This window comes from Annulohypoxylon maeteangense (genome assembly GCF_022496945.1).
Source record: "Annulohypoxylon maeteangense strain CBS 123835 unplaced genomic scaffold GGS22scaffold_2, whole genome shotgun sequence".
NCBI lineage: Eukaryota > Fungi > Ascomycota > Sordariomycetes > Xylariales > Hypoxylaceae > Annulohypoxylon > Annulohypoxylon maeteangense.
In genome coordinates, this window is record NW_025953249.1 from 3,126,923 (window position 1) to 3,154,611 (window position 27,689).

Sequence of the window (27,689 nt, forward strand, 5' to 3'; positions counted from 1 at the left end):
TTACACTCCTGTCGTTGTTGTATAGTGGAAAATTCTCTTTCTCGTAACACAGCTTACGTTAGTGTACACACGCTGTCGTTGCCCCTACCGCGTCTTTTTTATCGCAATCGCGGGGCAATTGCAGAGGGGCAGGTACGTTAAAAATTCACTCTCGCCTTGCATTCTTTTAGCGTTTGGATGTTACCCGTACAATAGCGATATTATACTTCTCACAAAATTTTATACCTCATGTGCTACTGTAATCTAACAATTTTAAAAAATCAAAATCTTGTATTTATAGAAAATTCACTAACTAATTGAATTCAGTCGAAATCAAATCTTTGTCGAAAGATGTCTTCTCAAGACGTGCCAAAGACCTGCAAGGTCATATTAGCAGACACCATTGCTAAGGGCCTCCTCGCTGAAGTGAAGGAGACATTAAAATCCATCCAGAAAAATCCCGAGACTCAACCAACACTCGTGGCGTTTCTAGCAAATGATGATCCCGCAGCTGTCAAGTATGCCGAGTGGTCAAAGAAGACTTGTGAAGAAAAGTAAGAAATTTGTAATTGCATTTGCACGCTAGAATAAATCGCTTACTGAGTAAATTAGCGGCTTCACTTTCGACTTGCGCCAAGTAGACAAAGATAAACTGGAAGAAGAGATCGTAAGCGCCAATGAGGACGACAAGGTTGATGGTATCATCGTCTACTATCCCATATTCCCTGGCAATCCTGCCCATGACCGTTACGTCCAGGAGACCGTGTCACTTGCCAAGGATGTCGAGGGCCTTTGCCATAAACACATCTACAACATGTATTACAATATCAGGTTCTTGGATCCTCCGCAAAACCTGAAGAAGTCTATTCTCCCTTGCACCCCGCTAGCCGTGGTCAAGATCCTAGAATATCTCCAAATCTACAATTCCATCCTGCCTTATGGAAACCGTCTCTTCGGGAGGACTATCACCGTTATCAACCGCTCGGAGGTTAACGGCCGGCCACTAGCTGCTCTTCTCGCTAATGACGGCGCCACCGTATATTCCGTAGATTTGACTGGAGTTCAGCTCTTCACTCGTGGCCAGGGTATCAAGCAGCCGCGCCACCAAGTCCAGGAGAAGGAAGGATGGGCGTTGGAGCAATGCATACCCATTAGTGACGTTATTATCGGTGGCGTTCCCGTGGAGAGCTACAAGGTGCCAACGGAGCTTATCCGTGATGGAACTGTTTGCATCAACTTTTCTTCCTACAGGAACTTCGATGGCCCGGCTATTAAGGAGAAGGCTTCGATCTATGTGCCTTCAGTTGGAAAAGTCACCATCGCCGTGTTGCTGAGGAACTTAGTGGTATGTTGTTGAACCCGGGAATGAATATTCGGTGCATAGGTACTAACTGAACGCAGCGCCTAATTGCAAACCGCCCCTCAACCAACCAAGACGGTTCAGCCGACGAGAGCACACAGAAGGCTAAAAACGAAGCATTTGTGCACGAGATTTAATTCTAGGGGTTGAAATTTCTTTCCTATCTCTGCACCTTATACGAACAGACTGTTCAGTCTATTTACCTGAGCAATGGTAGAACACAATGGGTTTCTGGCGTTAGAAATGGGTATTAAAAGTTTTCAATCTATTTATACACTGATAGTAGATTATACCGATCAATCATTCCATTGAAATGACGAACCATGTCGTTCGTTTACTTGCCTATCTACCTAGGTACCTGATTGCGTTGTATACTTTCTCCGAAGCGTAGAGTATGTTTACAAATTTCCATGCATTGCCAATTTGTTTCCCGTTAAGCAAAGAGCTGCAGCTGAATTTACATAAGAAAACGTAAGCTCGTCGTTATTTCCTTCGTCGCTCCCAGATCCACTTCCAAAATCCATAGCATCTCTAATAAAATCACTCGTAACATCACTGAAAGCAACCGCAGAATACCGTTAAGAACCTAGTCTCGCTCGCCGTCTTCCTTCTCATCTATCCATGCGGTGTCGCGGAAAAGCCTATACTCAGTCGTGACGAAGTCGACCTCTTTTTCATCATCCTTCCCTCGCTGCTCCTCCACCTCTTGTTCGTCGTCGGCAGTTCTGCGCTTCTGGAAGTACCGCTGCCAGGAGTAGCTCTCGCCTAGCCGCTTGGCCACGTCGTTTGCCTCGTTGAGGCTGACCAGGCGACGCTTGCCCTCGGCCTTACCGAGCTGTTCCTCAATGATTTGCCAAGTGTGCTCTTTGCGGTTCTGTCCGATAGAGTCGGTTGATTCTTTATCTCTAGAAAAGCCTTTCTTCTTGAGCAATACGGTTTTTATATTCCCATTCCCCGTATCAAGCCTAACCACGACGGGTTCTATGTCGACTACATTAGAGTTGATGAAGAAATCATAGGCTATCTCGCCGGGAGTTCGGCCAACCGCATTTTCGCGGTAAAGAACGTTGGGATTTTGGGAGACGAGCACTCGGACGTGACCCGCAAGATGACGAAGAACTGCGGTGTGGAGAATTGTGTCACCGGCACCATTGAGGGTCTCGAGCTCTGCACCGCCGGAGAGTTCTAAGATTACTTTGAGAATCTTGATGTTAGCAGTATTCTCGTCCTGGAGCTCGCGGCGAGAAGTGTTGTAGCCTCGACAGTAATTCCAACAGTATTGCACTGGATTAGCCTCCTTGAGCCAAAAGTGGAGAGGTGTATCACCACCGCGAGTGAGATTATTTCGTTGGAGGAACATATGAGATCTTAGATCCTTATCAAGAAGATCTAGGAGCTCTCGGAGTCGCTCGGGCTCGGGATTGTTCGTCAAGGCAGCGTGGATTACATTGTTGAAATCCTTATCCTTCACTGACTGGTCGGCTCCGGCATTGATAAGTGTCTTTGCGAACTGGACTCTTCCGAGCAGGCAAGCTAGATATAGAGGGGTGTATCCTTCATCTGACTTTGCCTCGAAAGATGATGGGCAAACCTTGATCAGGTACTCGATGAGTTTATTGGTCTTCTCCCCCCTGGGTCCCATTACTGCGCAGTGAATAACAAGATCATCTAATAGCGGTTAGCGAAAGATGCATCCAATTAGCGAAATAGAGATCAATGTACTTACTCTGAACACCGAGCCATTTGGAAATCGCTCGATCAAATCCACCAGACGCTTCAGTTAGATGCTTCAGGCGAACATCCTCCTTGGCAACCTTGGATTTTCCAAACTCCACATAGTGTCGCATTGGTGTGTCGCTGACAAACCACTCGATAGATTCCAACGAGCCCTGGAGAGCAGCTGAAAGCAAGGGCGGGATCTTGCTTCCGGTGGCTTTAACTACAAGATTGCGGCCAGCCTTAGCCCAATCCGACCTCTTCTTCCCATAAACGCTCAAACCTTGGTAGTAGCGAGGCTTCACATTGAGTTCCGTACCGCTTTTCTTCACTAAGTCTTCGATAGGAATTCCTGCGCCGATTCGTCGAATGACACTAGCAAGCATCTCTGTTCGCCCAAGCCACAAAGCGTGATCGAAGTAGCGCTGAGGGAACATGTAAAATCGGTTCTCTTCATCATTATCATCCCCAACAGGCTCCTCACGAGCGAAGTGGACATTTAAATTGATCAAGAAGTCGAAGCCCTTAGCGTCATTCTCAGATATGACGAATTGAAGTAGAGTCTTCCTCTCCTTCGCCTTGAACGAGCCATCGCACGACACAAACGTGGGCACCTCCCAATCGAGGAGTGCACTAGCAAGAACTTGGCTTTTAACTTGCGTAGAGACCTGACCAACATTTTCAATCGTGAATTGGTCATCGATGACCCTCTTATATACTTCAACCTCATCGCCGTCATCAGACTCAGATTCCTCGCAGGAATAATATTCGTCATTAACATCCTTATTCATTGTGAAGCGAGTGGTCTTATCTGATTTCGGCGCCCACTGTGCCTGTGCAATCTCCAGAATTGCTTTCGATACCTCATAATGACCGCGAAGAAATGCAAGTGAGAACGGATTGTTGCCTTTCATATCGGACACTGCCATCTTGAGAGGCGATTCTTGTCCATCTACACCCCACGAAGCTAAGGTGAGTGATTTGATCACTTCGAGATCGCCTGTCCATGCTGCTTCAAAGCTTCAAATTTTTTTTAGCAATGTCAAAAGGAAATATGAAGTATTGAGATACACTTACAGTCTAATGTATGCATCCTTCCGTGCGTCGGTGACATCTGTGGCGTGGGGAAATTTGATTTCCAGAGTATACGGTAATGAGGAGCGGTCTTCAGATGACTCCTTTGGAGATTCGGGGGGATCTTGTATGTCAGGGTACTGTTCCCTAAAAGTTTTCGCACCTTTAGATACGAGAAGTTCCAGTACTCTTTCAAGTTGCGAGATGAGATCTTGGGTGGTTTCGTCCATCTCTGTTAATTCTTCCTCGGCAACAGACTCAGCTTGTTCTTTCTCAAACTTCTCCAGCTGCTTCTTGTAGTTATTGGTTCGATCTGCGATGTCGGTGGAAACGAGATAGTGTGTGTAAGTGCCCTCGGTGAACTTTGAAAGGAACTCAGTAGTTCCAAAGGGCTCTGCTGGTCGTTCAACATATATTCCCTTCTTAGGAGCATAGAATCCTGGCTTCCGTCCAGTTTCGGGTGTACCAGTCAAATTATTCCTAAAATCCCAATATTCCTTGAGTAAATCATGGACGACGTCGAGAACAGATCGACCCTTGTGATATTTTCGAGACCAGTCATTCGAAATGACGTTGTGGCTCGCTCGGGTCAGCGTGTTCGGGTCAGCCCCCCTCTCTAACAATTCGATAGCATTGGAAGGATGCAGTGACTTGATAGCTATTACCAATGGCTGTTCAGTAGCATCCTTGTAACGTGCGACGTTGTTTTCGTAATCCTATTAATTTTTTTTAAAAAAAAGTTAGTGATTGTATCGTTGAGAGGGCGCCTGTTATACTACCAAGGCCTTAAATAGGCACTTAGGTTGTTTTAAGAAGTTGGATATGAATAATGAGCAAAAAAAACTATTAGGGGTAAACTTACGCGAAGCTGACCTTCAAAGGCAAACTTGGCACCCTTCAACCATGAGTCAAAGTCAATCTGGGGTTTCGCTCCCGCCTCAAGAAGCTTGAGGACAAGTATCGGGTCGCCATTGTCGATAGCTGTCGACAGTGGAGTTGTAACTTCACTGCTGTAGAATGAGCCTGTGACGGATACATGGTTAAGGGCCGCCTTGACACCGATCTTGTCCTTATTCCATAAGCACTCAACCAACTCAGGTGGCCCACTTTGGATATATCGATGAAATGCAGTGATGCTATCCGCATCGGCTTGCGAAGATGTTGCGCCCAGGCTTAGTAATGTCTCTGCCATGCGTAGGGCTTTCTCAACAGGGAGAGCAAGGGCCAAGACCATTGTTAATATCGCCACGTTAGGGCTTGAATATGATCCATCACCAATCTTAACAGGCGATATCACATCAGAACCAAACTCCTGGCAAAGGAGTTTGACAACTTCGCAATGGCCCCCAACGATAGCATAGTGCAGAGCGCTGCACTTGGAATCCCATGCGACAGCGTCGACCTTGTAGAAGTCCGGCTCACTCGTATCTTCATCGAGGATCGCTGCATCCTTCTCCTCAGTTTCACCATCTTTGCCGATTTTGACAAATGATCCAGTAGCGATAGATATTGCATCATTGCCATCCTCAGAAGAAGCATCGCTAACCAAGTCTGCTTCCGAATCCTCATCATCAGGTTTATTGTCGGACTTAGTAGCAGTGGCCTTCTGGTCAATTTTGTCCACTTCATTACCATTGTTCACTGTAGAACGAGCTTTGCGGCGTTGGTCTTGCTTTTCTTCCTCATCTTCTTCATTCGATTCGCTTTTCTCGAGTAGAATCCTGACCATTTCAACATCGCCACGCGCTGCAGCTAGGTGAAGTGCACTTCGGCCATCGGCTAAGCGAGAGACAAGGCGTGCACCGCGGTCAACTAGGCACTTGACTACCTGAGGTGTTGAGCTGATAACGGCAAGATGTAGAGGGGTTCTGCCAGTGTAATCCCTCTTGTTAGGGTCGGCACCTTCTTGCGAAAGCCAATCTTCGACATGCTCGATATCTCCATCGACAATTGCCTGGCATAAGCGAGCAGTGTTGCCAACATATGCCATCTCAGTCCAGTCATCATCCGTAAGAGGGTTGAACGAACCAATTTGCTATAAAATCATTAGAATCATACCGAATTTATGTGATTAAGGATGCTTACCTGTCTGCCTGGATCGTCGATACGAAAGGTGACTTTCCCTGATACATAGATCGCACTCTCTTTCTCGAACACTTCAAATTCTTCAGCTGTGTGCGGCTTTGGGCAGGTGCCACAACAGTCGCCGATTACCTTGAAAGCATTAGAGTCGTGTTCGGCTTGTAAAATTAATGACACGGTAACTTACATCTTCGACTCGTCCAAAGAAAGCAGGGTGTCTATGCAAGTAAACTTCCCTCTCCTTAGGTTGGTTCCATTCGGCGTTTAGAACTAATCTTGGTTAACAACCCGATTAAAGAAAATCATTCAATAGCCACAAAAAAAGGCGTTTACTTACGCAAGTCTTTCGTATAGCAAAGCTTTTCAATCTTCTTGGCGTGGAACTTTTCGCCATACGGAATACTGAAGGTATGGTAGTTTGAGACTTCGCTTTCGTCGACCCAATCTGCCACCTCATCTTCGTGGATGTCCTTGATATTTCCCCGGATGCGATACTGAAACCGATTATCCAACTGTGGCCTTCCACGTTCCTCTCGGCGCTTCCTGAGATATTCATCTCTAGCGTTCGTAGTCGGTAAACGTTCTAGGACGAGCAAGCGGGCAAGTCCAAGAGTCCTATGGAAACTACGTTCGAAGATAGTAGGATCAATACGAGATCTATCAAGCTCCTGCCAGTAAACCTCGAAATTTCGGTGGCTATACTTCGAAAGACGGTTCTCATATGATGGACTTCTCCGCGTGAGATCAATAGGGTTGATCTGGGTGATATACGAAGCCAAAGCTCGTGGAGTGCAGTAGACTTGGCTTCCATCATAAGCAGCACCAGAACAATCAATATCAAATCCAGTCAATATTTCAGAGATTGATTTGTATACTCGGAGAACAATCTGAAATGCGTTAATAGAAAAGACGATGAGCAAGATGAATTGGTTCATACCTGGACATGGCGAGTGGGATATTGGCTGCCTATTTACAATCAAGTTAGATGGTAGCCTTCGGACGTATTAATACAATTCACACTTACAAATTGTGATGGCATTCTTAGTTCGGACCACTGTGACCTCGGAGAGGATCGCATCACGGATCCGAGCTTCAATTTCTTTGATCTTTTCAACAGCCTGCTCTTCGCTAAGACCGTACAAGAATAAATCAACGTCAGAAGCCGGGCAGAACTTTTCGTGATAGTAGTTACGAAGAGCCCTCTTAGACTTCTTGTATTGATCTGGAACGGGAAGAAGACAGTTGACGACAGACGAACCAGCAGCAATGACATTGCTCCAGTTCATTTCAACAAGAGACGATTCTGAAAAGACGCCGAAGTTGTGTCGAAACTCCTTGAGAGAAGATACGACAGCGGGTGAGTCGTTAGGGCGCCGCTTATCGTCGGGAAGAGACATGATGTACTTCTCCTTTTCGCTGGGCGATTCTGCTTCAAGGTTACGCGCACGGGTCTTAATATTTGGGGTATCCTTAGTGAAAAGGGGTAGGACATTGACATAAGGGTCGTCTAAGACGGGATTGTTGCGTTCCTGTGCGTACATCTCACGCAGTTGGGCTTCAAATTTGCGATAAGGATCCATCAATTCTCTCACCGGAGTCTTGGGATGGTTGGCGATGTAATTTGCCAACACATCGTGAGCCACGGGCAGCTTCGGAAGGGCTGAGACGGCCATCGTGTTCGATTTCAGCTGAGCTTGACACAAATAACGAAGTATCTTGTAAAGGAGTCTAGGGGACGTGAAGTAGTTAAGGAGAACGGTAACAGTATAAGAGAATTTAAGACGGTAAGAAGACAGAAATATGAGAATATGAGATGTGTCAAGTCAATTAAGTCAAGACATGCATGAGAGAAAACTACACTTGATAGAAATGAAGCTGGAGGTTATAAATGGTTTATATTCGTTGTGAGAACATTAGACTAAGAGGTCGGTATGGATCTCGATGTAGGCAGGTTGATCGTCAAGACTAGGCAGACTCGCCAATAAGGAAGGTTAACAGATCAAAAGTCTCCTGAGGTATTACGATGCTTACAGGCATATAGAGATTGATGAATTGGATAGCGCCATGTTGGCAAGAGACCATTCGCAACTACCCTCGGTTAATAACGCGCTACTGAAGAGCTGAAGGCATCTAGCGCGACTGGTGCCTGGGAAGACAAGGATGTTTCTGAGTTTTGAAAAGTTAAAGAAAAGGTTATGGAGTGGCAAGAGGGGTTATAGTGGAGGAACGCAGGGGCCGAGGGGTTGACGCAGCAGCGCAGTCGCGAAGTCTTGTGACTTGGTGCTTCTAACTGGGCAGCTAGGGTAGTAAGCATAGGTACCACCTAGCAGTCTTGCCTAAAATTGTGAGACTTTCTTAGTTGCTTTTAGTAGGTCTGTACACCCTAGCTGCCTACCGGTAAACCCTTCATCGTTTCAACTTGGCTCAACTTCCATCATAAGAACCATCATCTCAGCATCGATGAGTCAATACTCAGTTTGATGCTCAAGCGGTCAGCGTCTGCCTATTTGTCTAGGTGATTGATTCCAATAAGGACTCTGTTGCCTTTGCTTGACGTCAGCTCACCGCAATTGAGCATATTCCATGTTGGCGGGCTCGTACAACGGCTTCATTGATAGGACTACAGGATCGTTATATCTTTGCTTAAAAGCCGCCCGCATATCATCCATAGGTACCTAGCCTTCGGATTTTAGCAAGTATGAGATCAGCACTCCATATTGCAGATAATACCCACGCAGGTCAAGGTTGCATATAACAAAACCAAGTCATGAAGTGTTTCGCACTTAATTTACGAACACGAATAATAGGCCTCATTTTGAAATCGCCGAAACCACGTCGGAGTAGGTATATTTATACCATACAGACTGCTAAGATAGGTCCTCGTTCGTGGGCATTCGCTTCACGATTTATACATGCCTTCTCCTAGACCACTGCGTCAGGTACTCGCGTCCAGCTAACCGATATGTGTCATCTTCGACGTACGACCCTCCTTGTGCTTCTGTTTGTAATACCAGATTAAGGCCATTTTCTGCTTCGTCATATTGCGGCCAGTGTGGTAGTCCTGGGCCGTTTGGGTTTCCTGTATGTGCAAACCGGATCCACTGGGTGCTAAGTTGGCTGCTCAGTCTGCGGTATTCGGGCCATGGCCCCACCGTTGTCGGGTTCGCAAAAACGAAAGCTACCTCGCTAAAGTGCTCGACGCCTTTGTACGCCGGCGCAAGCTCCCCGCCCCCGGAAATAGTGGCATTAGAGGACGTGCTCTCCCACGGCCGAGTGTTGAATCGATATATATACGTCGGCGAATACTTGACGTAGTGCTTCGCATCATACCGCCGCGGTCCATGATAGAAGATGTCGCCGACAATGGCTGCCACGCGCTTATACTGCCATCCTCTATCAGCAAAGCGTTCTGCGCCTGTGTTCACAGGAACACCTTGCGCCGGGTCATCGGGGTATAGTTCCAGGATATGATCAACGGTCCCGGCGGGAAATCCAAAGCCCACGCCGTACAAAAGATAATTATGCAACTCCGCGTCTGTATTAATACCTAGTGGCGCGTTATCGGTACCCTCGTCGGAGACTGTTCCATAAAGATGCGGCATATGTGCGAAGCGTCCAGCTCGAAGGAGCTCTGATGGGTAGTTAGGTAATACATCACCATCTGTTGTATGTCAGCAATTTCCCGTTACCTTGCATAGACTAACTTTTGCCTTGGAATGCTTTATCCTAAGCAATCAAATAGAGCAATGCTTACCAACAGTAGGATAGAAACCTGGACCGGGAATAGCCGAGGAATTTAAAAAGGGGTAAAGGGTCTCGTAGTCGATTGTCCGCAAACACTCTAGTGTGTCCGGTGCCGAGCTACAATTGACTTGGTCGACGATCTTGTTGTAAATAGGTTGGTACCAATCCGATCCATTACACCAAGCTGTTGTCGCACTTCCGCTCTCCTGGATAGACCGATGAAAAAGACCATCTGTCCGTCCGCCGTAGCTCATTACGAGTTGGCCCTGTTGAGAAAAATCACATTAGCTTCGGTTGTACTTTGCTATCATCGGTTCTCGTGTCAAATTCTCATTATACTCAGCTCAGACATACAACTGCAAATGACCCGGCTGATTGTCCCCATATTGTCACTGATGAAGCATTGCCGCCGAAACTCCCAATGTTCTCCTGTACCCAAGCTAAAGCTAGGCGCATGTCTCGTAATGCTAAGTTTGTATTTCCAGATCCCTAAAACCTCTTGTCAGCCTGCTAAAAAAAAATAAAGAGGAGGATTGCCCCTTGCCTGAATTTCGATCGAGTACATGTTTCCCCATCCTCCCTTGCGGTAGTTGAGGCTGACGCCTATTATAGGAAAGCCAATATCTACTGACTTCTGGACCAAGTACGTAAGGTTATACTGAGGCTGTGCGCTGCCACCATATTGATATGCTCCTCCATGGATCCAAAACATGACCGGGAGAAGCGGAGCCTCGTTGCCATTCTGTCGTATTCCAGCCGGCCGTACGATATTGATACTGAGGCAGTTTTCACTCATACCGTGTAAGACCTCAGCCGATAGATAATAATCTGGGCATCCAGGTCCGTAGGCTTTAGCTGCCCGCGTATCGTTCCAAGTTTCGTCCAGAGATTGCGGGATACGGAACCGGTTTGCACCGCCAGTATCTTGAGCATAAGGTATACCGAGGAAGATGTCCTGGTCGAAAGCGGGGAGATAGAGACCCTCATAACTTCCATTCTTTATTGATACAATAGGGTCGACCCTTGTGATTGCCGCTGTTGTACCTAAAGTTGTCGCCAGCAGGCTCACTGCAAGCTTCAAAACTGCCATTGGTAATATGGTTTTTCAATAACCCTAACCGTCGAGTGTCACAAAATGGACCGAGAAAGAATCCGCAGTCAGCTGGAATCTTGGTTATAATAATACCAAGATCCTCTCGCTGTCGGTTTCCGACGACTAGAGGATTTCGAGTCTTCTTCGGATCTCATTACCCTAGCCGACAGCGGGGTAAACAAGTTGTTGGTATGGATGATAATGAGATAACCTTGAATATCTACCCAGTTTTATCGCCAAACTCCTATAATGGGGTAGATGGGTAGCTTTATAGTACCCAAGCTTACCCGTTTTCTTTTATACCATGTACTACACTATCAAGGAAGGTCACATTAACAGTAATGTCGACATACATCCCTGGCTTCGACTAGAGCCCATCGGAAGCTAGGCATCTATGCATCTGGCTGACTAGGTATTGTCTTATCGCCTTCAATCCACTCCCCCAAGTCCGCCCCGCGCCGATCACTACGGTGAACCAGCCCGTCGGGATCCGAGGCATTCGGTGAGAATATAATCTATACCGAAAAAAGGTACAATACAAGCCATAAATCCCCAATAACATTCAAGTCCTGATAGTAATACATATTCCACGCTATTCGTACAATTCCTTTTTTTATTTCATAATTCACCATAACTAGAGAATTGCCTTATAATAGTAAATTTGTTTTCCATATAGCATCGGCTAATTCCGAAAAGATGATGGGTATTATCAACCACCAGCTGAGCGTATCCAACTACCTCGATACCTCGTACTTCGGTTTGAATGGAATAGTTGATAAAAACCGACCAACATCTCCATCGATATCCAACAGCTTAAAGACCCACTTCAAAATAATAGAAAAAGATTCAGGTTCGCCCATGTGCTTGGTTCCCGGGACAAAACTAGATCGAATAATTAGACAGGTTCCTTGCATTAGAAAGGGGCTTGCATTGAACTCACCGAGCTTCTTTAGGACCTCCGTGTAGCAGACACAGATAATAGTCATCGATCGGGAAGATCTCGTCTTCGGTACCATTAACGAGTAAGAGCCGCGTACACGGCTTATCCAATATCCCAGTCCTCAACAGGGAGAACTTGTCCTGTGCCTCCTTCTTGAACTGCTCGAAATCCGTGTATCCGAATTTATGACAGAGCGTATGAGCTAGGCTTTCGAGACATTGTCATTAGCAAGAGCCCTTCGACTTCCCCATCACCACCCCAACAATTAAGAGAACTCCGATAACTCACTCGAAAGGATACTCCAAGTCATCCACAGCATCCAACCACTCCGGGTCGAACATATAATGCACACCGCCCCCCAGCGCCACCACGCCCTTCAGCTTATCAGCATGCGTGTGCGCCATGCGTATCGAGTAGTAACCCCCGGTGCTAAACCCCCAATTAATGACACGGCCCTGATCAATCCCCTCCTGCCGCGCCACCCACTCGAACAAGCTACTCCACACCCTATCCGGGCTCGCCGGATCATTCGGTGCCCCGGGGTTATCGCCGGTGCCGGGTATTTCAACAACCAGCGTCGCGCACCCCAACTGCGCCCACCCCGTCTTCCACACCGAGAGCTCGGTGCGGTATCCGTCGAGGCCCGTGAATATGATGACCAGCGGCACCTTACTCGAGGCAGACGCCGACGCAGGTAAGTGGAAGAAACCGGGGAGTGTGGGCCCGTCGCCGTTAACCGCGTGGACGTGCGGGATCTCCACGGCGGCCGTGGGGTACCGCTCCAGACTAAGCCCCTTGATCGCGGCTTCTTTGCCCTTTTCCCACGCGTAAACCTGTTTCTCGGAACGCGGGGCGGGGAAGCGCGCGATGCGGTAGAGGGCTGAGCCGCGTCTGTCATATAGGTAAGTAGGTAGGTACCTATGTTTAATTACCTGCTTTGGGGGCAGGGGGACCGCTGCTTACAGGTACAACTCCGACGCCTTTTCCTTGTCGCCTTCGTCCTCGGCGGCTCTGGCGTGGGCTACGAGTTCCTCTGCTGTAGGGAAAAAACATTGCGCGTACTCGTCCCAGTCGTAGGGTCTCTTTAGCCCCTTGGCGACGATGGCGTCGACGACGGGTTGGAAATCGGCGATGGCGCCGTACATGAATGGGTATATACCCATCTTACACTACTCCCGCGAATTAGTCCGAGGACCCCTTGACGGGGAAATCCAAGGTAGGTAGGCAAATTACCGGAATCTTCCATTTCGTCTCCCACAGCGCCTTGAAGCTCTCGTGATGAGGCGCCGTCAGCTTCAGCTTCTCCTGGATGAAGAACTTGTTCCCCGGCGCGGCCATGACGAAGACGCTTATGTCTAGGTACCTATTAAGTTCGACGGTCGGAGCCAAGACCAATTTTAATGACTAGCAGACGCAGGTCTAAAGCCACAATTCTCTAACGGACCTTTTATCGCTGAAGAATTTCCTACGTACATATGGATATTGTCGAATCGGACGATCCGGAAGGATGGGTGGCACGGAAAGGCGTGTGGGGATGCCCGCGTTCTCGCGCTTTGAATTTTCGTAAGCCTTTCTTGCGGGTGCTTTGCTTTGTCAGTTTTAGATTAAAATATGATACATGAGGACCGGGAATGTCTTAGGAGCGAGTGCAGATCTCATGCAAGCCATACCACTTAGGATTGAAAGTTGTAAGTCTCGGATATGATACATGGAAATAGTAGAAGGTACCTAGATTGGCAGTCCTGATGATCACGGTTCGGATGATGAAGTGGCTGGTAGCTTTCATTACAATCGCTTCTACGGAATATAAACGGGTTTTCACCTCATCGAAACATGTACCAGTTTCAGCTCGGCGCGTAAAACAAAGGCAGAATTCGTCCACTATTGGACGCCAAGGCGAGGGGAGATTTTGGCTGACTTGGAATTATCGTATAACGAGGACGGCTCGTGATGGTCATGTGCAGGTTGGCTTAATCGTAAAGATCTCTTTGGTCAATTATCTCTCAATTCTTCAGCCAAAACGAATAGCCTCCATGCAAAATACCTACGCAAGTTCTCGAAATCCCCTATATTACCTGAGATATTTCTAGAGTTGTGAAAGAAGTTTTTCGACATGCGCACGAATATCTTCGAGTGGTACGAACTCCTTACTTTTCAGTCTTCTGCATTGAACTTCTGCGAGTCGACTCGCCGTCCATTTTTTACCCAGGAGTACAATAACTGGGTATCCTATCAGATCAGCGTCTTTGAGTTTCCATGGTATCGTTCCGTTACGGTCGTCAAGCATTATATCGAAGGGTTGGGGGCCATTTGGCTCTGTTAGGTGTTGTAGCACGGTGGTGTTGTCTTCTTCCGAATGTTCGTTCGGAATAAGTACTACTTCAAAAGGCGCAATGGCGCGCGGCCAATTGAGCCCCTTTTCGTCGACTAGATGGTCTGCGATGGCAGCTATCATGCGAGATACACCAATACCATGACAACCCATCTGATAGTGTACTCGCGTTACGCCCCCTGGTTTAGATGACATGGCTTCGTCTCCAAGTAAGTGTGAAGGTACGTCGACGCTGGCGTTGAGTGCCTGAGAGTACTTCGTTCCGAGAAAGAATGTATGTCCGAGTTCGATTGCTTTTTGGACGTCTAGCTTTCCAGACTCACAGCGGGGACACGTATCGCCATCACGAATATGAATGACGTTGAGGAGACTTCCATCCGCCGATGATAGAATGAAACTATTAGTAGTATCAGAAACGTTGATGTCACTATCTTTAGGTATTATTAGTTTAGAAGATGAGCTCTTTAGCCTGGCTTCGATCGCTCCGGTAAAATGTGGTCCAAGCCGAAAATCGACGATATTCATTATTCGTAAGCTTTCTCTAGGCTTAGTTAAATTAGGAGGCGCAGAAGACCAAAAGGGAATTGAGTCGTCAAGACTTGAGTCTAATTCGGGAAAGACTGCTTTGATAGCGTGTGTGTTTATATCGCTGCCCTTGAACGAAGCAGGATACCAGACGTTGATGAGAGTTTCTCTATCTTTGGAGACACCGCGCCAGACACTAACGGTGCTCCAATCGATATCCTCCTTGTTGTCTTCCGGGGGAGAAATCTGTGTAGAAGCAACCTCTTCATTTGCGACGTAGTCGCAGCTGCTGCATCTCACCACAAAATCCTCTCCAAGCGAGGAAGGAAGGTGATATTCGTGGCTTTTGTCCCCTCCGATATCGCCAGAGCTAGCTTCTGCACATAGAATTGGGAGCTTTAACTCATCGAAAAGCCGGGAGTAAGCAGCCCGTGCTTCCTCATAGGTAGAAAGTGCTAACTCGACTGAGTAATCGAAAGTATAGAGATCCTTCATGAGGAACTCCTTAGACCGAAGAAGTCCTGCCCGTGGGCGAAACTCATCGCGGTATTTACGACCTGCTAAAGTGAGAAATTGTTCATAGGCAGACACTCAATGTAGCTCACCAATCTGATAAAGCTTCAGGGGAAGTTGTTTGTAAGAATTAAACGATTCCGACACAAGCGCCGTTATCTCTTCTTCATGAGTTGGCGCAAGTAATAAGGCTGCGTCTTTCCTATCACGAAAGCGAAATAGCTAGAAATTCCATGAGCAGGATGAACACAACTTCCGAATCATTTCTGTTAGCTCACCTCCTGGCCATAGCCCGCTAACCGATTCGTTTTTTCCCATAGTGACTGACGAGAAATAGACGATAGCGACATCTTAGACGCGCCTTTGCATAGGTAAGTAAAGAACGAATAATGCCAGTAGTAGGATCAAGTGATTCTTACCTATCTGAAGCATATACTTATCTATTAACGCCTGCAACTTTTCCTCAACCCTTAGACCTAGAGGAAGCATATGATGAACCCCTGAGTGTGACTTGAATATAAAGAGTTAGGACAAGTATAAAGAAATTAGAGTAACCCCTGATCTAGATACCTACTTGGCGTAGATAGCCGGCTCGCATTAACTTGTCGTGAGTAGCTAGTTTACATATTAGAATAACGAGACACCAGTAACCATTAGAATTGAGTCTACACACTCTCATTATGACGGGCTTGGAGCCCTTGAGATGCAGGGATCCCAAATCTAGTCTGACGGATGAAGGGATCCTGTTTATGAAATTGATCCTAACAACACCGTTAATACAAATTCTAATAATATTCAATGAAGGGGGTTGTTCGAACCAGGTTGTATTTCACTGGACCTCGTAGGTCACTGTAAGGCCGAGTGCCATACACCATCGAGCATTTAAAAGCAGATACATGGTTTCTCCTTGGTATACGGGAGAGGGGTATCATCTTAGCTATGGCATGCTCAACTGATTTTAGAACTTTAGGGCAGAATACTGTCAAGGGTATATGTATCAAATCCTAAGCCGAAAATACGTTCACGTTGAAAACATAACGAAGTATGAATTTCTATAATCCAGTGAAATACAGTGCATATATTTAGGACTGGTACTTGAAAATTCATGGATTAATGATAGATTGCAGGGATGTCCGGCCATGCAGGAAGCTACGAAGTACTAGGTAAAGTAATCGTGCCTTATCTATTGGTCGATAGACATGAGTCCCGCTATTCACGGCCCCGCCAACTTTTTTACTCTCTGAATTTGAAATTTTCTTTGGCCTGTCGCATTCAATGCTAGATAAACCACACCTTAAACTTAGGACTGATATGTTCCCTATCCTCAACTTACGACAGCACGAATTTAGCCTCCTCACGACCGAACTCCTGACAACGATTGAAGAGGCTTAGGCTTCAAAATTGTTGTTTCAATGGCGTCTTTCGACGATGCAGCGCTGTCGCAATTGACGGCTAAGATCGAAAACAAGCTTACGGATTCCAAGCAACCCCAGAGCAAAAAGGGTCAAGGCAAAAGGAAACTGGATGAAACCATAGATCCTGTCCAGCCACCTCCGAATAAGAAGAAGAGTACATCCGACCTGAACGGCCGCAGGAACGATAAGAAGTCGAAAAAGACACAGAAGCCTGTTGTTGCTTCCAAGAAAGTTGAGTCTAGCAGCCTTTTGGATGAAATTAAGGCCCTCGGTGGGGATGAGGAGGATCTAAAATTGGTGGAAGATGCCAACTCCGACGACGAGGAGCTTTATAATGGGAAGGGCCAAAAGAACAAGGATAAGGGTCTCCAAGCTGAGTTGGCTAAATTTGCCGCTGGTCTTGGGTTTGACGATGTGAGACCGGAATCCGAATCTGAGGGAGCGGATGAGGATATGAATGAAGCCGATGGTGCCAGCGACGATGAAGGTGAAGATGACGACGCATCAGTCATAAAAAGTGACGAGAAGTCCATACGAGATCCAAAAAGGAAGACGGTTAGTAAGCATCTCTATAAGTCAAATTCTTTGTGAAAGCTTAACTGATTGTCATCTAAGAAATTTGAACCTCGTTCTGACTGGCACGCCGTTAGTTTAAGAACTTTACCGACGCCATCTTCAGATGATATCACTCCTTATGCGGCTGCTATAGCTGAGTTAAAGGCCTACGCCAAATCAACCTTAGACGAAGATAGTGTCGCATATAGCAAGACACTGTCTGCGTCCTCATCACACAGATTCATGTCCACTATCATGTCTTCAGGTACGATGTCGGATAAAGTATCAGCCTTGACTTTGGCAATCCAGGAGTCCCCCATACATAATATCAAAGCCCTCGAGAATCTCATTGGTCTTTCGGCGAAAAGGAGTCGTGGGCAGGCCCTGGCTGCTCTAGCTGCTCTGGTGGACTTGTTTGGGCCGGGAATGATTCTACCGTCCGACAGGCGATTGCGTCTCTTCTCTTCCCAGCTAGGTCTCGTTGGGACTCTGCAGAAGTACAATGTGAAAACCTGGTCCGCCGGTCAAAAACTGCCTGGAAAAATCACCAAAGAGCACTTAATATCGTGGATTTTCGAAGACTGGTTGAAAGAGTCTTATTTCAGGATGATTCAAAACCTCGAGGTTTGGTGTGATGATGAAGTTGAGTATGCTCGTACTAAGGCGGTTGATCTGGCGTATGCTTTGTTGCGAGACAAGCCCGAGCAGGAGTCCAACCTGCTTAGGCTTTTAGTAAATAAGCTTGGCGACCGCGAACGTAAAATTTCTTCGAGGGCCTCCTACCTAATTCTTCAACTCCTGAACTCTCATCCTGGAATGAAGCAAGTGGTCATACGCAGTATCGAACAGGACATCATATTCAGACCAGGCCAGCATATCCGAGCCAAGTACTACGCCATCAACACACTGAATCAGACTATCCTCAGCACGAAGGAACCTCAAATTGCAGACTCCCTGCTAAATATATATTTTGGGCTATTTGTCTCTTTGCTAAAGAGCGGAGAGCTTAGCCAACTTGATAACAATCCCGATGCCCCTAAAGGAGGCAAGCGCCATTATCAAAAATCCAAGCCAGTGAAGAAACCTGAGGACAAGGCCCAGGCTGCTTCAGGCGATCGAGAAGCTGCCGAAAAGCTTGTATCGGCCATTCTCACCGGGGTAAACCGAGCTGTTCCATTTTCTCAAGCAGAGCAGTCTACGTATGTCTCGTTATTCCCTTAACTTAACGTAGTGAGGTCATACTAATATTTCGCAGTCTCGAGTCTCACCTGGATACATTATTCCGTATCACACATTCATCTAACTTCAATACGAGCATCCAAGCCCTTATGCTCATTCAACAGCTGGCAGCTAACCGACACCTTGCCACGGACAGATTCTACCGCACTCTGTACGAATCACTTCTGGACCCCCGTCTCATCACTTCTTCCAAGCAGGCCCTCTACCTCAATCTGCTGTATCGAAGCTTGAAGGCTGACGTGGATGTCCGCCGCGTAAAAGCATTTGTCAAGAGGATGTTACAAGTTTTAAACTTGCACCAGCCTTCTTTTGTCTGCGGAATAATGTATCTCATAATCGACCTTTGCGTCACCTTCCCTGACATTAAAACATTAATCAATGAGCCGGAAGAATACGATGACGACGAAGTAATTCCTGGTGTGGCTTCAGACGCCCCAGCCGAGACACTTACCGGCGGGGCCGAAGCTCAACCTACGAAGGCTGATAGTGTTTATGATGGACGAAAGAGAAACCCCGAATACAGCAATGCGCATCGCAGCTGTTTATGGGAACTACTACCATTCCTCAAGCATTATCATCCTTCCGTGGATGTTTTCGCGTCGGCTCTAATAAGCGGACGGAAAGCCGCTCAAAAGCCAGAGTTAGCGAATCACACGCTCATAGCTTTCTTAGATAAATTCGTGTACCGCAACGCCAAGGCCGTCGATTCGACGAAGGGCGTATCCATCATGCAGCCTGTGGCTGCCAGCGGCCAGGGCTCCGTCCTGTTGTCGAGCAAGCCTTCGGCTAAAGCAGCGGGAAGCTCCCTAAACTCGGCAGAGTTCTGGAATAAGAAGAGTGAGGATGTCGCCGTAGAAGACGTCTTCTTCCATGAATACTTCTCTAGGGTTGGTAAGTCCGAACAGGCCCAGCGCAAGAAGGCGAAGAAGGACAAGGCCGCGGAGGGCGAAGATGCCGAGGAGGCTGCGGAAGACGAGATTTGGGATGCGCTTGTGGCTTCCCGCCCTGAGGTCGAGGGTGAGTCTGACGACGAAGCCGATTTCGATGACCTGATGAGTCTCGATGATGACCAAGATTTGGAGAAGGAGATGGCGGAGTTGGATGATGGATCGGAAGATGAAGAAGAGGGTGGAGTCGAATTTTGGGATGACTCGGATGATGATGACGACGAAGGGGACTCGGAGCTCCAGAAGGCGCCTGTGGACGAGGGAGAGGAAGAGAAAGAGAAGAAACCAGAATCGGAGCGCACTAAGAGAAGGAAGGCTATCAAGAGCCTACCCATGTTCGCTTCCGCGGATGACTACGCAGAGATGCTCGCTCAAGACGAGGATGATCTGTAAACTAGTAGCGGAAAGCCATAATCATGAACATAGAGTAGTCACGGGCGTTTTCACTCCGGCTGGGAACAGATACTTGAAAATTCAAGATACCCGATTTGATGCGAACTATCACATTACTGCATTTATTTGTTCATTCATTCAGTGCTCGTTAATCTGCCATAACCATCCTAAATCTAACACATTAACCCGGAAATTGAATGCGATTAGGTGTCAAACCACTCCAGCGGGTCATCCTTGGTAAAGATGGCGCGGTACTTCCTTCCGCCCTCGGGATCCTCCGCATCTTCAGTGTGGATGCTATGTAGCGTTGCGACGCCGGGTTCGTCGTGGCCGTCGCCGCCGATGAAGAGGCGGATGTCTTTTTAGTCGAGTTAGCCTGTATTGGTGATTTTCGTCGTTTCCGGAAACACAAGTCGCTTTATATATCGAAATTGGTGGGGAATGGGTCTTGGTGGTGAGGGGGTGGAGGGGGTTACTTACGGATGTAGGCGTCCGACGCGGCCGGGATGCGCACTTTGCCGAACAGGTGCAGGCCGTACGCCGAGATACCGACGCGGACCTCCTCAAAGTCGGAGGAAGTGAATGAGGTCAGGTCCCCGTCGCTGAGGTCCTGTACGGCTGCGAAGTATTCTGGTTCGTGCTCTAGGGCGGGTTAGTTGTGGTTACGTAGGTGGCTTTGGAGAGGGGTAAAAGGGGAGAGGGGAGATTTACTTAGGTAGGTGTGTTTCATATGTAGAAGTTGCTTCTTCAACTCGTGCTCGACTTCGCCGAAGGCTTTGATAGACTCCTCCTTAGGGGGATGAGCAGGCCCTAGATCTACGGTTTCTGCGGTGGCCTAGGGAGAATTGGTTTAGCTAAGCGTGCTGGTGGTATATACGATACTACTAACCATGATTGTGAAGTAATATTTATCGGTTTTTGTCAAAGTAGGTAGGTAGGTATGATTTATGAATTGAATATCGAAATTGGTATCTGTTAGTGTGTATTGATAGTTAGATTCTATAGCTTCGAGGCGAAGAGGTAGTTCAAGTTTCTTATGTTTATACTCCGCATGAAAACGTGGGGATCACTCGAGCATGGTGTGACAGACCTGTCAATTTACATAAACAGGTTATCGAATCATCGGCATAGAATGCCACAGGTTCGGGTGGTGGTTTGCGTCAGAAGTAGGTTGATGCTGCCAAGTGACAGGGTGCTTACGTAGCTGCGAGCTATATTGTGCGACTGGAGACTCAATAGGACAAGGCGAATTTCACAACTGGATTGGCTGTATGAGCTTGGCCGCTAACACGGAGGCCGCCGGGGTTGTAGATTAAACGGCAACTACCTAGTCCTAGTTGCCCTAGTTGCTATCACTTAAGGAAAGGGCATTCTCTTTGCTGGTTGTCTAGATTTTAGAATTTAGGTATATCCAGACAGACGTCATAGTTCACCCATAAATAAGACTCTGAAACATCGTTCAGATCCATTTAATAGGGTCTTTACGACGGGTGTAGGTTTCACGTCCCTTGCAGATCTTAGATGCGCCCCTCATTAATAATCTAGCCACCCACGCAATGATTTCTTGTCTTCGATACCAATGCTTTTGGTGGAGATTGATAAATATTATCGAAAGCCAATAGAATAATATCAATTGATTTCTAAAGGGTCTATCCCCTAATATAGGGGGCTAAGAGCTAATAGCTAAGCCTCGATTATAGATTGGTATGAAAGATATCAGATAAATAGGAACTCCTGGAACTCCGAATGTAGGATCTTTCTTCCAGCTTACATAACCAATTTACCTCGGTATTATCCCTTTTAGGAAATAGATGGGTCCAAAAACGGCTAGCGGCTGACGGATAACTGGGAGGAGCGAAATTCGTTGGGAAAATACGCACGTAGAGGGAATGCCTCAACAGCCCGCCGCATAACGACAAGACCGTGCCTGTTCTAAGAAAAGATGGGATATAGACGAGGGACATTTTAGTATCGGAGTTGGTCTAATTGGTTCAATAACAAAAGAAAATAATCCGCTGGCTTGGGGCGGCCCCCACTCGGCCTTGGAACCCCCTATCGCGACCATGTTCGCCGCGCGCATGCAAGTCCACGCCTACGTCCGTGGTGTGGCTAGCGTCGTGCGCAACCGTCAGATACCCGTTAACCCGACTATAAATCTGATCCTACATCCGACTCGCCAGCAGCTTCTGTCTCGTCGCTTTGTCAGCACATCCCCTATCCTAGGTATATTGCTCTGCCCTGCCCTACATCTGATACGGCGCACCGTGCCTATCACCCTATCACCTACTTAGGCTGACATAAAGGGGTCTCTTCAGAACCTCCTCCCCGCCCATCATTCCTCCGCCGCGCCGCCTCCCTTCTAGCCCTCGGCATAGTATTCACTACGCTCGGTACCGTGATGGCAGCCGCGCCCGCCATCCCCGCCGTCAGCGCGCTGCTGAACCCGCCCACGGACGAGGAGACGCTGTTGATGTTCGAGCCGGAGACGGACCACCAGCGTGAGGTCGAGGATTTCATCCAGAACCACCCGCTGACCAAAGATCTGCGGGCCAAAGAAGAGTTCTCCGAGGCCAGACCTCACCTCAAGATCCCGCCCGCATACCGCAATTACAATCTGACGGGTGGCACGTTGATGGGGCCGGGTCGGCTCGTCGTGCCTCCTGTCATTTTCGCGGAAGAGGGCGGAAAGAGCTTGGTGTCGATCTCGTATTTGGGCGACGAGCTGTGCGGACACCCGGGCATTATACATGGCGGGCTACTCGCGACGATCCTAGATGAGGGGCTAGCGAGATGCTGCTTCGCGGCACTGCCCCATAAGATCGGCATGACAGCTAATCTTAACATCAATTATCGCGCCCCGGCCCCCGCGGGCTCGTATGTCGTGCTCAGGGCTACGACGACCAAAGTAGAGGGGCGTAAGGCCTGGGTCGAGGGCCGTATTGAGACACTAGTTGGTGAGGGCGAAAAACCCTTGGTTCTTGCGGAAGCGACGGCGTTGTTCATCATGCCGAAACAGGCTGCGGTTAGTATTTTTCTTATCATATTTAAGGGGTAACTCTTTAGAAACTTAGGTAGCTAATATGTTCTACAGTTGATGGCGAACGTATATCCTACGACATGAGCACGAGCACATGATAAAGATAGATCAATGATGAATAGATTTTACTAGATCGGGATAGACGGCGGGATTTGCGCCTGCTATGGAGTTTGCTTGGCTGAGGACTTGCATTGCTTAAGATATCGTACGGTGTCTAGGTTTTACCCCTACTAGACTTATAAAGTCGGGGTTAGGTTGGCTGGGGAATTCGAATCGTTCTTGACTTTTAATAGAGAAGAATCTACCAACGCTTTTGACATTACCTCCCCCATGCGCGTATAATCTTACGGTGCTGTATTATGTGTTGCACTTTGCACGAGTGGTGTCCAAAAGACCACGTCAAAGATCGTGGAACGAAACGTCTTTTCTCCTAGGTAATATAACTTATCCCCTGTGTATTACGCAGGTAGATGACGTAGGCGTAGGTGTATCGATAAATTTCTGTCGACCATGAGTCTTCGGATGTATAAGAGAGAAAACCATTGAGGGACACCCTTAAAGAGAAAATGTTTAATAGGTACCTACCTACCTCCTATCTTAAAACCTATACCCCTATCCTACCTGCTAAAATATACAAAGTATAAAGTCAATTGCCAAGTTAAGCTCACTCCCGCGCATCGGAGACCGGTCTAAGCACGTCATCCGACTCCCGATATCCTAAACGGTAACTAACTAATACCCGCTGCGGCTAAGAAGTCGTCAGTAACTCAAATCACCTAGCTAAAGCTCCAATAAAAGTCTCTTTTCTATGAGAGCTTGATTGGATTGCTTGTCGACTTTATTTGTATATTCCCTCTTATTCCATCATACCTTACCTTCAGTTATCGAAAAATTTCACCGGTGTTGAGAAACTCTTTGTATTAAAATCGGGAAAAGATGGCAACGTAAGCACCCTTGCTTTTTTATCAATTCCAATGACTTTGCTACCCCTCCCCCGCTATTCTTCTGTCCCTTACCTTTCACCTCAACCCACTTCCATCCGTAGCTGTGCCATTGGACGTTCTATAAAGAACCAATGAACAAGCAAGATGGCACATAAACGCAGAAAGACAAGATGAATACATAAACAGCATAACTAACCCCCAACGCAGCAACATAACCTGGCACCCCTCCCTAACCCGGCGCGAGCGCAACGCAAGCCGGGGCCAAAAGGGCTTCACGCTCTGGTTCACAGGGCTATCCGCGTCAGGCAAATCGACCGTCGCCACCGCGCTGGAGCAGCACCTGCTTCACCTGGGGCTCGCCGCGTACCGACTCGACGGGGACAACGTGCGGTTCGGATTAAACAAGGACCTAGGGTTCAGCGACGCGGACCGCCAGGAGAACATCCGACGGATCGGGGAGGTAGCGAAGCTATTCGCCGACAGTTCGACCGTGGCCATCACGTCCTTCATCTCGCCGTTTCGGGCCGACCGCCAGCTAGCGCGGGACCTGCACGCTGCGGCGAGCCAAGGCGCGGGCGCGAACGATGACCCGATCCCGTTTGTTGAGGTGTATGTCGATGTGCCGATTAGTGTTGCCGAGCAGCGCGATCCGAAGGGGTTGTATAAGAAGGCGCGGGCTGGCGAGATTAAGGAGTTCACGGGAATCAGCAGCCCGTATGAGGCCCCTGAGAGCCCGGAGATCGTGATTAAGACCCATGAGAGCTCTGTCGAGGAGTGTGTTGCGCAGATCGTGAGGTGGCTTGAGGAGAAGGAGTTGATTCCTACTCATACCATGACTGCTACTGCGGCCGAGGCTGCTGGTCAGTCAGGTAACGCTGCTCTTGCTTCGTAGGGGGTTAGGTTGCTTAGTATTTAAGAAATTGGAGGAGAAATGAAAAATAGACATGGAATCGTCGATTCACCAACCAAAAAATTAGGTTAACACGTAGAGACAAGATGAGGCGAGACATGAAATCCTGGATAGACTTGTATCCGAAGAAGTGTACACAGATAATTCCATGTTTGATATGACAACCGAAGCCCCATTTCAAGGGGATGCTAGCCATGACATTTGTCCGCCCGCGAAACGCCATCCTAATAAATTAGCTGTAGCTGTAGCATGCTGTTTATAGTTCGAACTCATAGTATACGTAAGCCGTGTACTCGTTTCCTTCACCTCCGTGTCCTAGACCCGCCGCCGCCATCTCCGACGTTAAAGCTGCGTCGTCTTTTGTGATCCTCCCTCTCTTATCTCTCCCGAACGCGTTTCCGCCTAGGTATGAGTAAGACGAGTCCAGAGCCGACTTCACCTCTTTTGCTAGTTTCGTGTTTGTCTATTCTAGAGATTAGTATAGGTCGGGTTAAGGTTAGGGAGACATGGTGTGCGCTTACCAAAACGAGGGCAGACACGAATTCTAATGGCAAGCCGTAACGCAGCACGGACTCTACAAAGACGCGGAGGGCCATAACATGCGCCCATATCATGACGCTCTCGCTCCATCCGGTACGGGTCAACCGCAAAGCCTCGCCCCAAACCTTCTTCTCTTCTCGCGTTACGCGATCTAATTCTTTTTGCTCTTCTTCCCTGCCACCCTCGACATACTTATACTGACGGGGCGTCCACTTCTGTTCTCTGCACTTCTGTTGAAATTCGGCACCATGCTTCTTAAACGTAGTGACGGCAAACAGAATGAACTCTTCATCTTGCGCAACCTGTATAGACGACCGAGGAACCACCATAGGCGCGATAGTTTCGTAGCTCTTAAGATAATCCTTCTTAAGGTTGGTAGGGACGGCCACTAGGTGTGTTTCGAGGTATTCGGAATCTTGTACTAGTAAGGACGGGTTGACGATCGGCGTAAGTGACTTGGTTGCGAGATTGCCGCTAAGCCCAGGAAATAATGTCAGTATTTGATGTAGAATCCAGACAGGATTGCAACTATTTCGGGGCGGGTTACGTTTGTTTTCTTTGTAGGGAAGCAAGATTTGTCTTGACTTGGTTGTATTGATTGAACTTGCCCTTGACATCACCGTCGATCGTAGACAATTCCTATCAGCCCAAAGTTTCCATATTAGCATATCATATAGTCATACTAAGCGAAAACTATACCTAGAAGCGAAACATACCTTTTGCAGGATATCGATGAGTTCACCAACAGGTTTGTCGGCCCTGTAACGAACTTTGTTCCAACTAAAGGTGCGTAGATACTGATCCGTTGGCTCTAAAAGCTAGTCAACACAATGCGATGTTGATCACGCGGGTCATAGGGGCAACGAACTGTCGTTAACGTTCTTTTGCTCGGATGCCTTCTCTTCATTGCCTTCGTACAGCGAGCGCAAGGAGTCGCCGACCTTGGTAACTATCCCCTCACAGCCAGTATTGAGTTTCGCCAAATCGTCGGCTTGCTGAACCAATGCGTCTAGAGTTCCTATCTTAAAGTTGGGGACGGGAAATGGCACGACAGTCCCATTCTTGGATGTAATAGTTCCCTTGACAGATTCGAGAGCTTCTTCCTTGTCGCCTGTGTCGAAGGTGCTAAGAGGTAGCGATAGGAGAACGTACTTCGCCGGAGTCGGAGCCATTGCGGCGGTTGAGAGCTGTAATAAATAGTCGGATTATACCTCAGCTGAATAATATAACAGGTATTGCTTGGTAGAAGTTAGGATAGGGTGATCGCCAAAGCTAGAGAGGTGGGAGAGCTACTGGTGACGAAGTTGGGGAATATTGCTCAATAAACCAAAGTCTTGGATTTAAACTAATCGCCAAGATACAATATGTATGTGAATAACACCGACCGACGATGTACAGGTACCCGGAATAGAGAAGAAAAAATACGGGCGACGAAGAGGGATACTGGAGAGCAAAGTCGTCGTTGTAGGTTGTTAGATTTAGTATAGGTAGCTGCGTAGTTGAGGCTGTAGGCTGTTGTGTGATTGGAGCTGTAGGTACAACTGTAGGTACAAATGCACAAGTCAACGTCAGTGTTTCGAACGCTCTCCAGGGCTTTAGTTCAATTTTAAGTGGGGTGTTTCAATACCACATACAACTGGACTGCTGGAGCAGCATTAGGAAGCAGCTTCGACCTTAATAACCTTATTCTTATGAATAACTTATATTACCATACACATTCATATATTTTAATCAGATCCTCTATTCTCAATCGAATATGTACTATTGGCTAGTATGACCCCATGTCCATAACTCTTATTCTCCTATATGGTCTGTCAGCGTTAGTTAAGTTGAGAGGTAGTTAATATAACATATAATTCCACAACTTTCATTCACTACTTCTTCTATATATAGACCCTCTCTATATAAGCTTTATTAATCAAGATAGCTAACTAAGTGTTTTCAGAGCTTTATCAATGTCATCTTCAACTACACAAATTCGACGTCTTCGAAACCAATCATCTAACTACTTGGCGAGATAGATGCATACATCTACCCCAGCCTGTTCCCCATTCGACTTGCATGTAAGTTGCATCTAGACTCTTATAATAAACGGAGTATTTACAACTCCTTACTTTAATGTTACCCGGGGCAGCCAATTATGTACCAACCGGTATAGAGAATATAGGAGGAGGACGCAAAATGGAACGATATCGAAGTCGAACTCTCGCGAGACGTCAGCTGAAATAGGTGCCCAGGTGCTAGATTCAGATAGGTATAAATGATAAGATAGTGTGTGAAATTGCCCAGACGAGACATCCACAGGTAGATAGCGGGTGTTCTATTCTGGTTTTAGTGCGGCAGTGCGGGAC

General features: G+C 47.4%; 9 protein-coding genes across 9 annotated transcripts; 3 read left to right on the forward strand and 6 right to left on the reverse strand.

Moving 5' to 3' along the window:
• The first annotated feature begins 198 nt into the window (after window positions 1-198).
• On the forward strand, window positions 199-1,688 carry GGS22DRAFT_153967 (putative methylenetetrahydrofolate dehydrogenase). The gene is made up of 3 exons (XM_047959954.1): window positions 199-533; window positions 592-1,324; window positions 1,381-1,688. The coding sequence occupies exons 1-3, from the start codon at window positions 331-333 to the stop codon at window positions 1,474-1,476; spliced, it is 1,032 nt and encodes a 343-aa protein (XP_047823304.1). The 5' UTR covers window positions 199-330; the 3' UTR covers window positions 1,477-1,688.
• On the reverse strand, window positions 1,668-8,586 carry GGS22DRAFT_71475 (ankyrin repeat protein). Its single transcript, XM_047967893.1, has 9 exons — window positions 7,236-8,586; window positions 7,149-7,177; window positions 6,549-7,098; window positions 6,399-6,481; window positions 6,215-6,343; window positions 4,992-6,164; window positions 4,133-4,845; window positions 3,066-4,075; window positions 1,668-3,007 (listed from the first exon to the last, which is right to left on the reverse strand). The coding sequence occupies exons 1-9, from the start codon at window positions 7,882-7,884 to the stop codon at window positions 1,926-1,928; spliced, it is 5,418 nt and encodes a 1,805-aa protein (XP_047823305.1). The 5' UTR covers window positions 7,885-8,586; the 3' UTR covers window positions 1,668-1,925.
• Window positions 8,587-8,923: 337 nt separating this feature from the next.
• Window positions 8,924-11,413, reverse strand: GGS22DRAFT_71494 (alpha/beta-hydrolase). Its single transcript, XM_047967895.1, has 4 exons — window positions 10,500-11,413; window positions 10,310-10,444; window positions 9,966-10,221; window positions 8,924-9,872 (listed from the first exon to the last, which is right to left on the reverse strand). The coding sequence occupies exons 1-4, from the start codon at window positions 11,043-11,045 to the stop codon at window positions 9,118-9,120; spliced, it is 1,692 nt and encodes a 563-aa protein (XP_047823306.1). The 5' UTR covers window positions 11,046-11,413; the 3' UTR covers window positions 8,924-9,117.
• A 369-nt stretch (window positions 11,414-11,782) lies between these two features.
• GGS22DRAFT_185052 (yellowish-green 1-like protein) lies at window positions 11,783-13,326 on the reverse strand (the record flags this gene model as incomplete). Its single annotated transcript, XM_047964265.1, has 5 exons — window positions 11,783-11,930; window positions 11,989-12,195; window positions 12,277-12,879; window positions 12,952-13,157; window positions 13,222-13,326. 5 exons carry the CDS (start codon window positions 13,324-13,326, stop codon window positions 11,783-11,785), a joined length of 1,269 nt encoding a protein of 422 aa, XP_047823307.1.
• Window positions 13,327-13,742: 416 nt separating this feature from the next.
• GGS22DRAFT_71492 (prolyl-tRNA synthetase) lies at window positions 13,743-16,466 on the reverse strand. Its single transcript, XM_047967894.1, has 7 exons — window positions 16,177-16,466; window positions 16,032-16,119; window positions 15,933-15,973; window positions 15,778-15,868; window positions 15,637-15,719; window positions 15,451-15,580; window positions 13,743-15,402 (listed from the first exon to the last, which is right to left on the reverse strand). The coding sequence occupies exons 1-7, from the start codon at window positions 16,288-16,290 to the stop codon at window positions 14,075-14,077; spliced, it is 1,875 nt and encodes a 624-aa protein (XP_047823308.1). The 5' UTR covers window positions 16,291-16,466; the 3' UTR covers window positions 13,743-14,074.
• A 173-nt stretch (window positions 16,467-16,639) lies between these two features.
• GGS22DRAFT_71588 (CBF-domain-containing protein) lies at window positions 16,640-20,265 on the forward strand. Its single transcript, XM_047967897.1, has 3 exons — window positions 16,640-17,328; window positions 17,389-18,527; window positions 18,584-20,265. The coding sequence occupies exons 1-3, from the start codon at window positions 16,771-16,773 to the stop codon at window positions 19,905-19,907; spliced, it is 3,021 nt and encodes a 1,006-aa protein (XP_047823309.1). The 5' UTR covers window positions 16,640-16,770; the 3' UTR covers window positions 19,908-20,265.
• On the reverse strand, window positions 19,997-20,921 carry GGS22DRAFT_153982 (uncharacterized protein). The gene is made up of 4 exons (XM_047959955.1): window positions 20,797-20,921; window positions 20,619-20,742; window positions 20,388-20,549; window positions 19,997-20,265 (listed from the first exon to the last, which is right to left on the reverse strand). Exons 1-4 carry the CDS (start codon window positions 20,797-20,799, stop codon window positions 20,111-20,113), a joined length of 444 nt encoding a protein of 147 aa, XP_047823310.1. The 5' UTR covers window positions 20,800-20,921; the 3' UTR covers window positions 19,997-20,110.
• Window positions 20,922-22,146: 1,225 nt separating this feature from the next.
• GGS22DRAFT_196982 (adenylylsulfate kinase) lies at window positions 22,147-24,870 on the forward strand (the record flags this gene model as incomplete). The annotated part of the gene is made up of 3 exons (XM_047965919.1): window positions 22,147-22,958; window positions 24,096-24,701; window positions 24,831-24,870. The coding sequence occupies exons 1-3, from the start codon at window positions 22,306-22,308 to the stop codon at window positions 24,868-24,870; spliced, it is 1,299 nt and encodes a 432-aa protein (XP_047823311.1). The 5' UTR covers window positions 22,147-22,305.
• On the reverse strand, window positions 24,862-26,975 carry GGS22DRAFT_71605 (ATPase, V1 complex, subunit C). The gene is made up of 5 exons (XM_047967898.1): window positions 26,207-26,975; window positions 26,055-26,149; window positions 25,886-25,977; window positions 25,320-25,812; window positions 24,862-25,261 (listed from the first exon to the last, which is right to left on the reverse strand). Exons 1-5 carry the CDS (start codon window positions 26,508-26,510, stop codon window positions 25,055-25,057), a joined length of 1,191 nt encoding a protein of 396 aa, XP_047823312.1. The 5' UTR covers window positions 26,511-26,975; the 3' UTR covers window positions 24,862-25,054.
• Between the last annotated feature and the right edge of the window lie 714 nt (window positions 26,976-27,689).

Excerpts from the sequence above, each read along its gene's own strand:
- GGS22DRAFT_153967 (XM_047959954.1), top strand. The coding sequence starts at position 331 with ATGTCTTCTCAAGACGTGCCAAAGACCTGCAAGGTCATATTAGCAGAC. Across the intron at positions 534-591 it reads AAGAAGACTTGTGAAGAAAA|CGGCTTCACTTTCGACTTGC; the intron begins GTAAGAAATTTG and ends TGAGTAAATTAG. Across the intron at positions 1,325-1,380 it reads TGTTGCTGAGGAACTTAGTG|CGCCTAATTGCAAACCGCCC; the intron begins GTATGTTGTTGA and ends AACTGAACGCAG.
- GGS22DRAFT_71475 (XM_047967893.1), bottom strand. The coding sequence starts at position 7,884 with ATGGCCGTCTCAGCCCTTCCGAAGCTGCCCGTGGCTCACGATGTGTTG. Across the intron at positions 6,482-6,548 it reads TTGCTATACGAAAGACTTGC|TTCTAAACGCCGAATGGAAC; the intron begins GTAAGTAAACGC and ends AACCAAGATTAG. Across the intron at positions 3,008-3,065 it reads CAAATGGCTCGGTGTTCAGA|ATGATCTTGTTATTCACTGC; the intron begins GTAAGTACATTG and ends AACCGCTATTAG.
- GGS22DRAFT_71494 (XM_047967895.1), bottom strand. The coding sequence starts at position 11,045 with ATGGCAGTTTTGAAGCTTGCAGTGAGCCTGCTGGCGACAACTTTAGGT. Across the intron at positions 10,222-10,309 it reads CAGCCGGGTCATTTGCAGTT|GGCCAACTCGTAATGAGCTA; the intron begins GTATGTCTGAGC and ends TTTTCTCAACAG. Across the intron at positions 9,873-9,965 it reads AGGTTTCTATCCTACTGTTG|ATGGTGATGTATTACCTAAC; the intron begins GTAAGCATTGCT and ends GACATACAACAG.
- GGS22DRAFT_71492 (XM_047967894.1), bottom strand. The coding sequence starts at position 16,290 with ATGATACCCCTCTCCCGTATACCAAGGAGAAACCATGTATCTGCTTTT. Across the intron at positions 15,869-15,932 it reads GAGCCGGCTATCTACGCCAA|TCACACTCAGGGGTTCATCA; the intron begins GTAGGTATCTAG and ends TTTATATTCAAG. Across the intron at positions 15,720-15,777 it reads TAAGTATATGCTTCAGATAG|GCGCGTCTAAGATGTCGCTA; the intron begins GTAAGAATCACT and ends ACCTATGCAAAG.
- GGS22DRAFT_71588 (XM_047967897.1), top strand. The coding sequence starts at position 16,771 with ATGGCGTCTTTCGACGATGCAGCGCTGTCGCAATTGACGGCTAAGATC. Across the intron at positions 17,329-17,388 it reads GAGATCCAAAAAGGAAGACG|AAATTTGAACCTCGTTCTGA; the intron begins GTTAGTAAGCAT and ends TTGTCATCTAAG. Across the intron at positions 18,528-18,583 it reads TCTCAAGCAGAGCAGTCTAC|TCTCGAGTCTCACCTGGATA; the intron begins GTATGTCTCGTT and ends AATATTTCGCAG.
- GGS22DRAFT_153982 (XM_047959955.1), bottom strand. Across the intron at positions 20,550-20,618 it reads TATGAAACACACCTACCTAA|AGCACGAACCAGAATACTTC; the intron begins GTAAATCTCCCC and ends AACCCGCCCTAG. Across the intron at positions 20,266-20,387 it reads CGCGTCGGACGCCTACATCC|ACATCCGCCTCTTCATCGGC; the intron begins GTAAGTAACCCC and ends TCGACTAAAAAG.
- GGS22DRAFT_71605 (XM_047967898.1), bottom strand. The coding sequence starts at position 26,510 with ATGGCTCCGACTCCGGCGAAGTACGTTCTCCTATCGCTACCTCTTAGC. Across the intron at positions 26,150-26,206 it reads GCAAAAGAACGTTAACGACA|AGCCAACGGATCAGTATCTA; the intron begins GTTCGTTGCCCC and ends ACTAGCTTTTAG. Across the intron at positions 25,813-25,885 it reads TCCCTACAAAGAAAACAAAC|CGGCAATCTCGCAACCAAGT; the intron begins GTAACCCGCCCC and ends TCCTGGGCTTAG.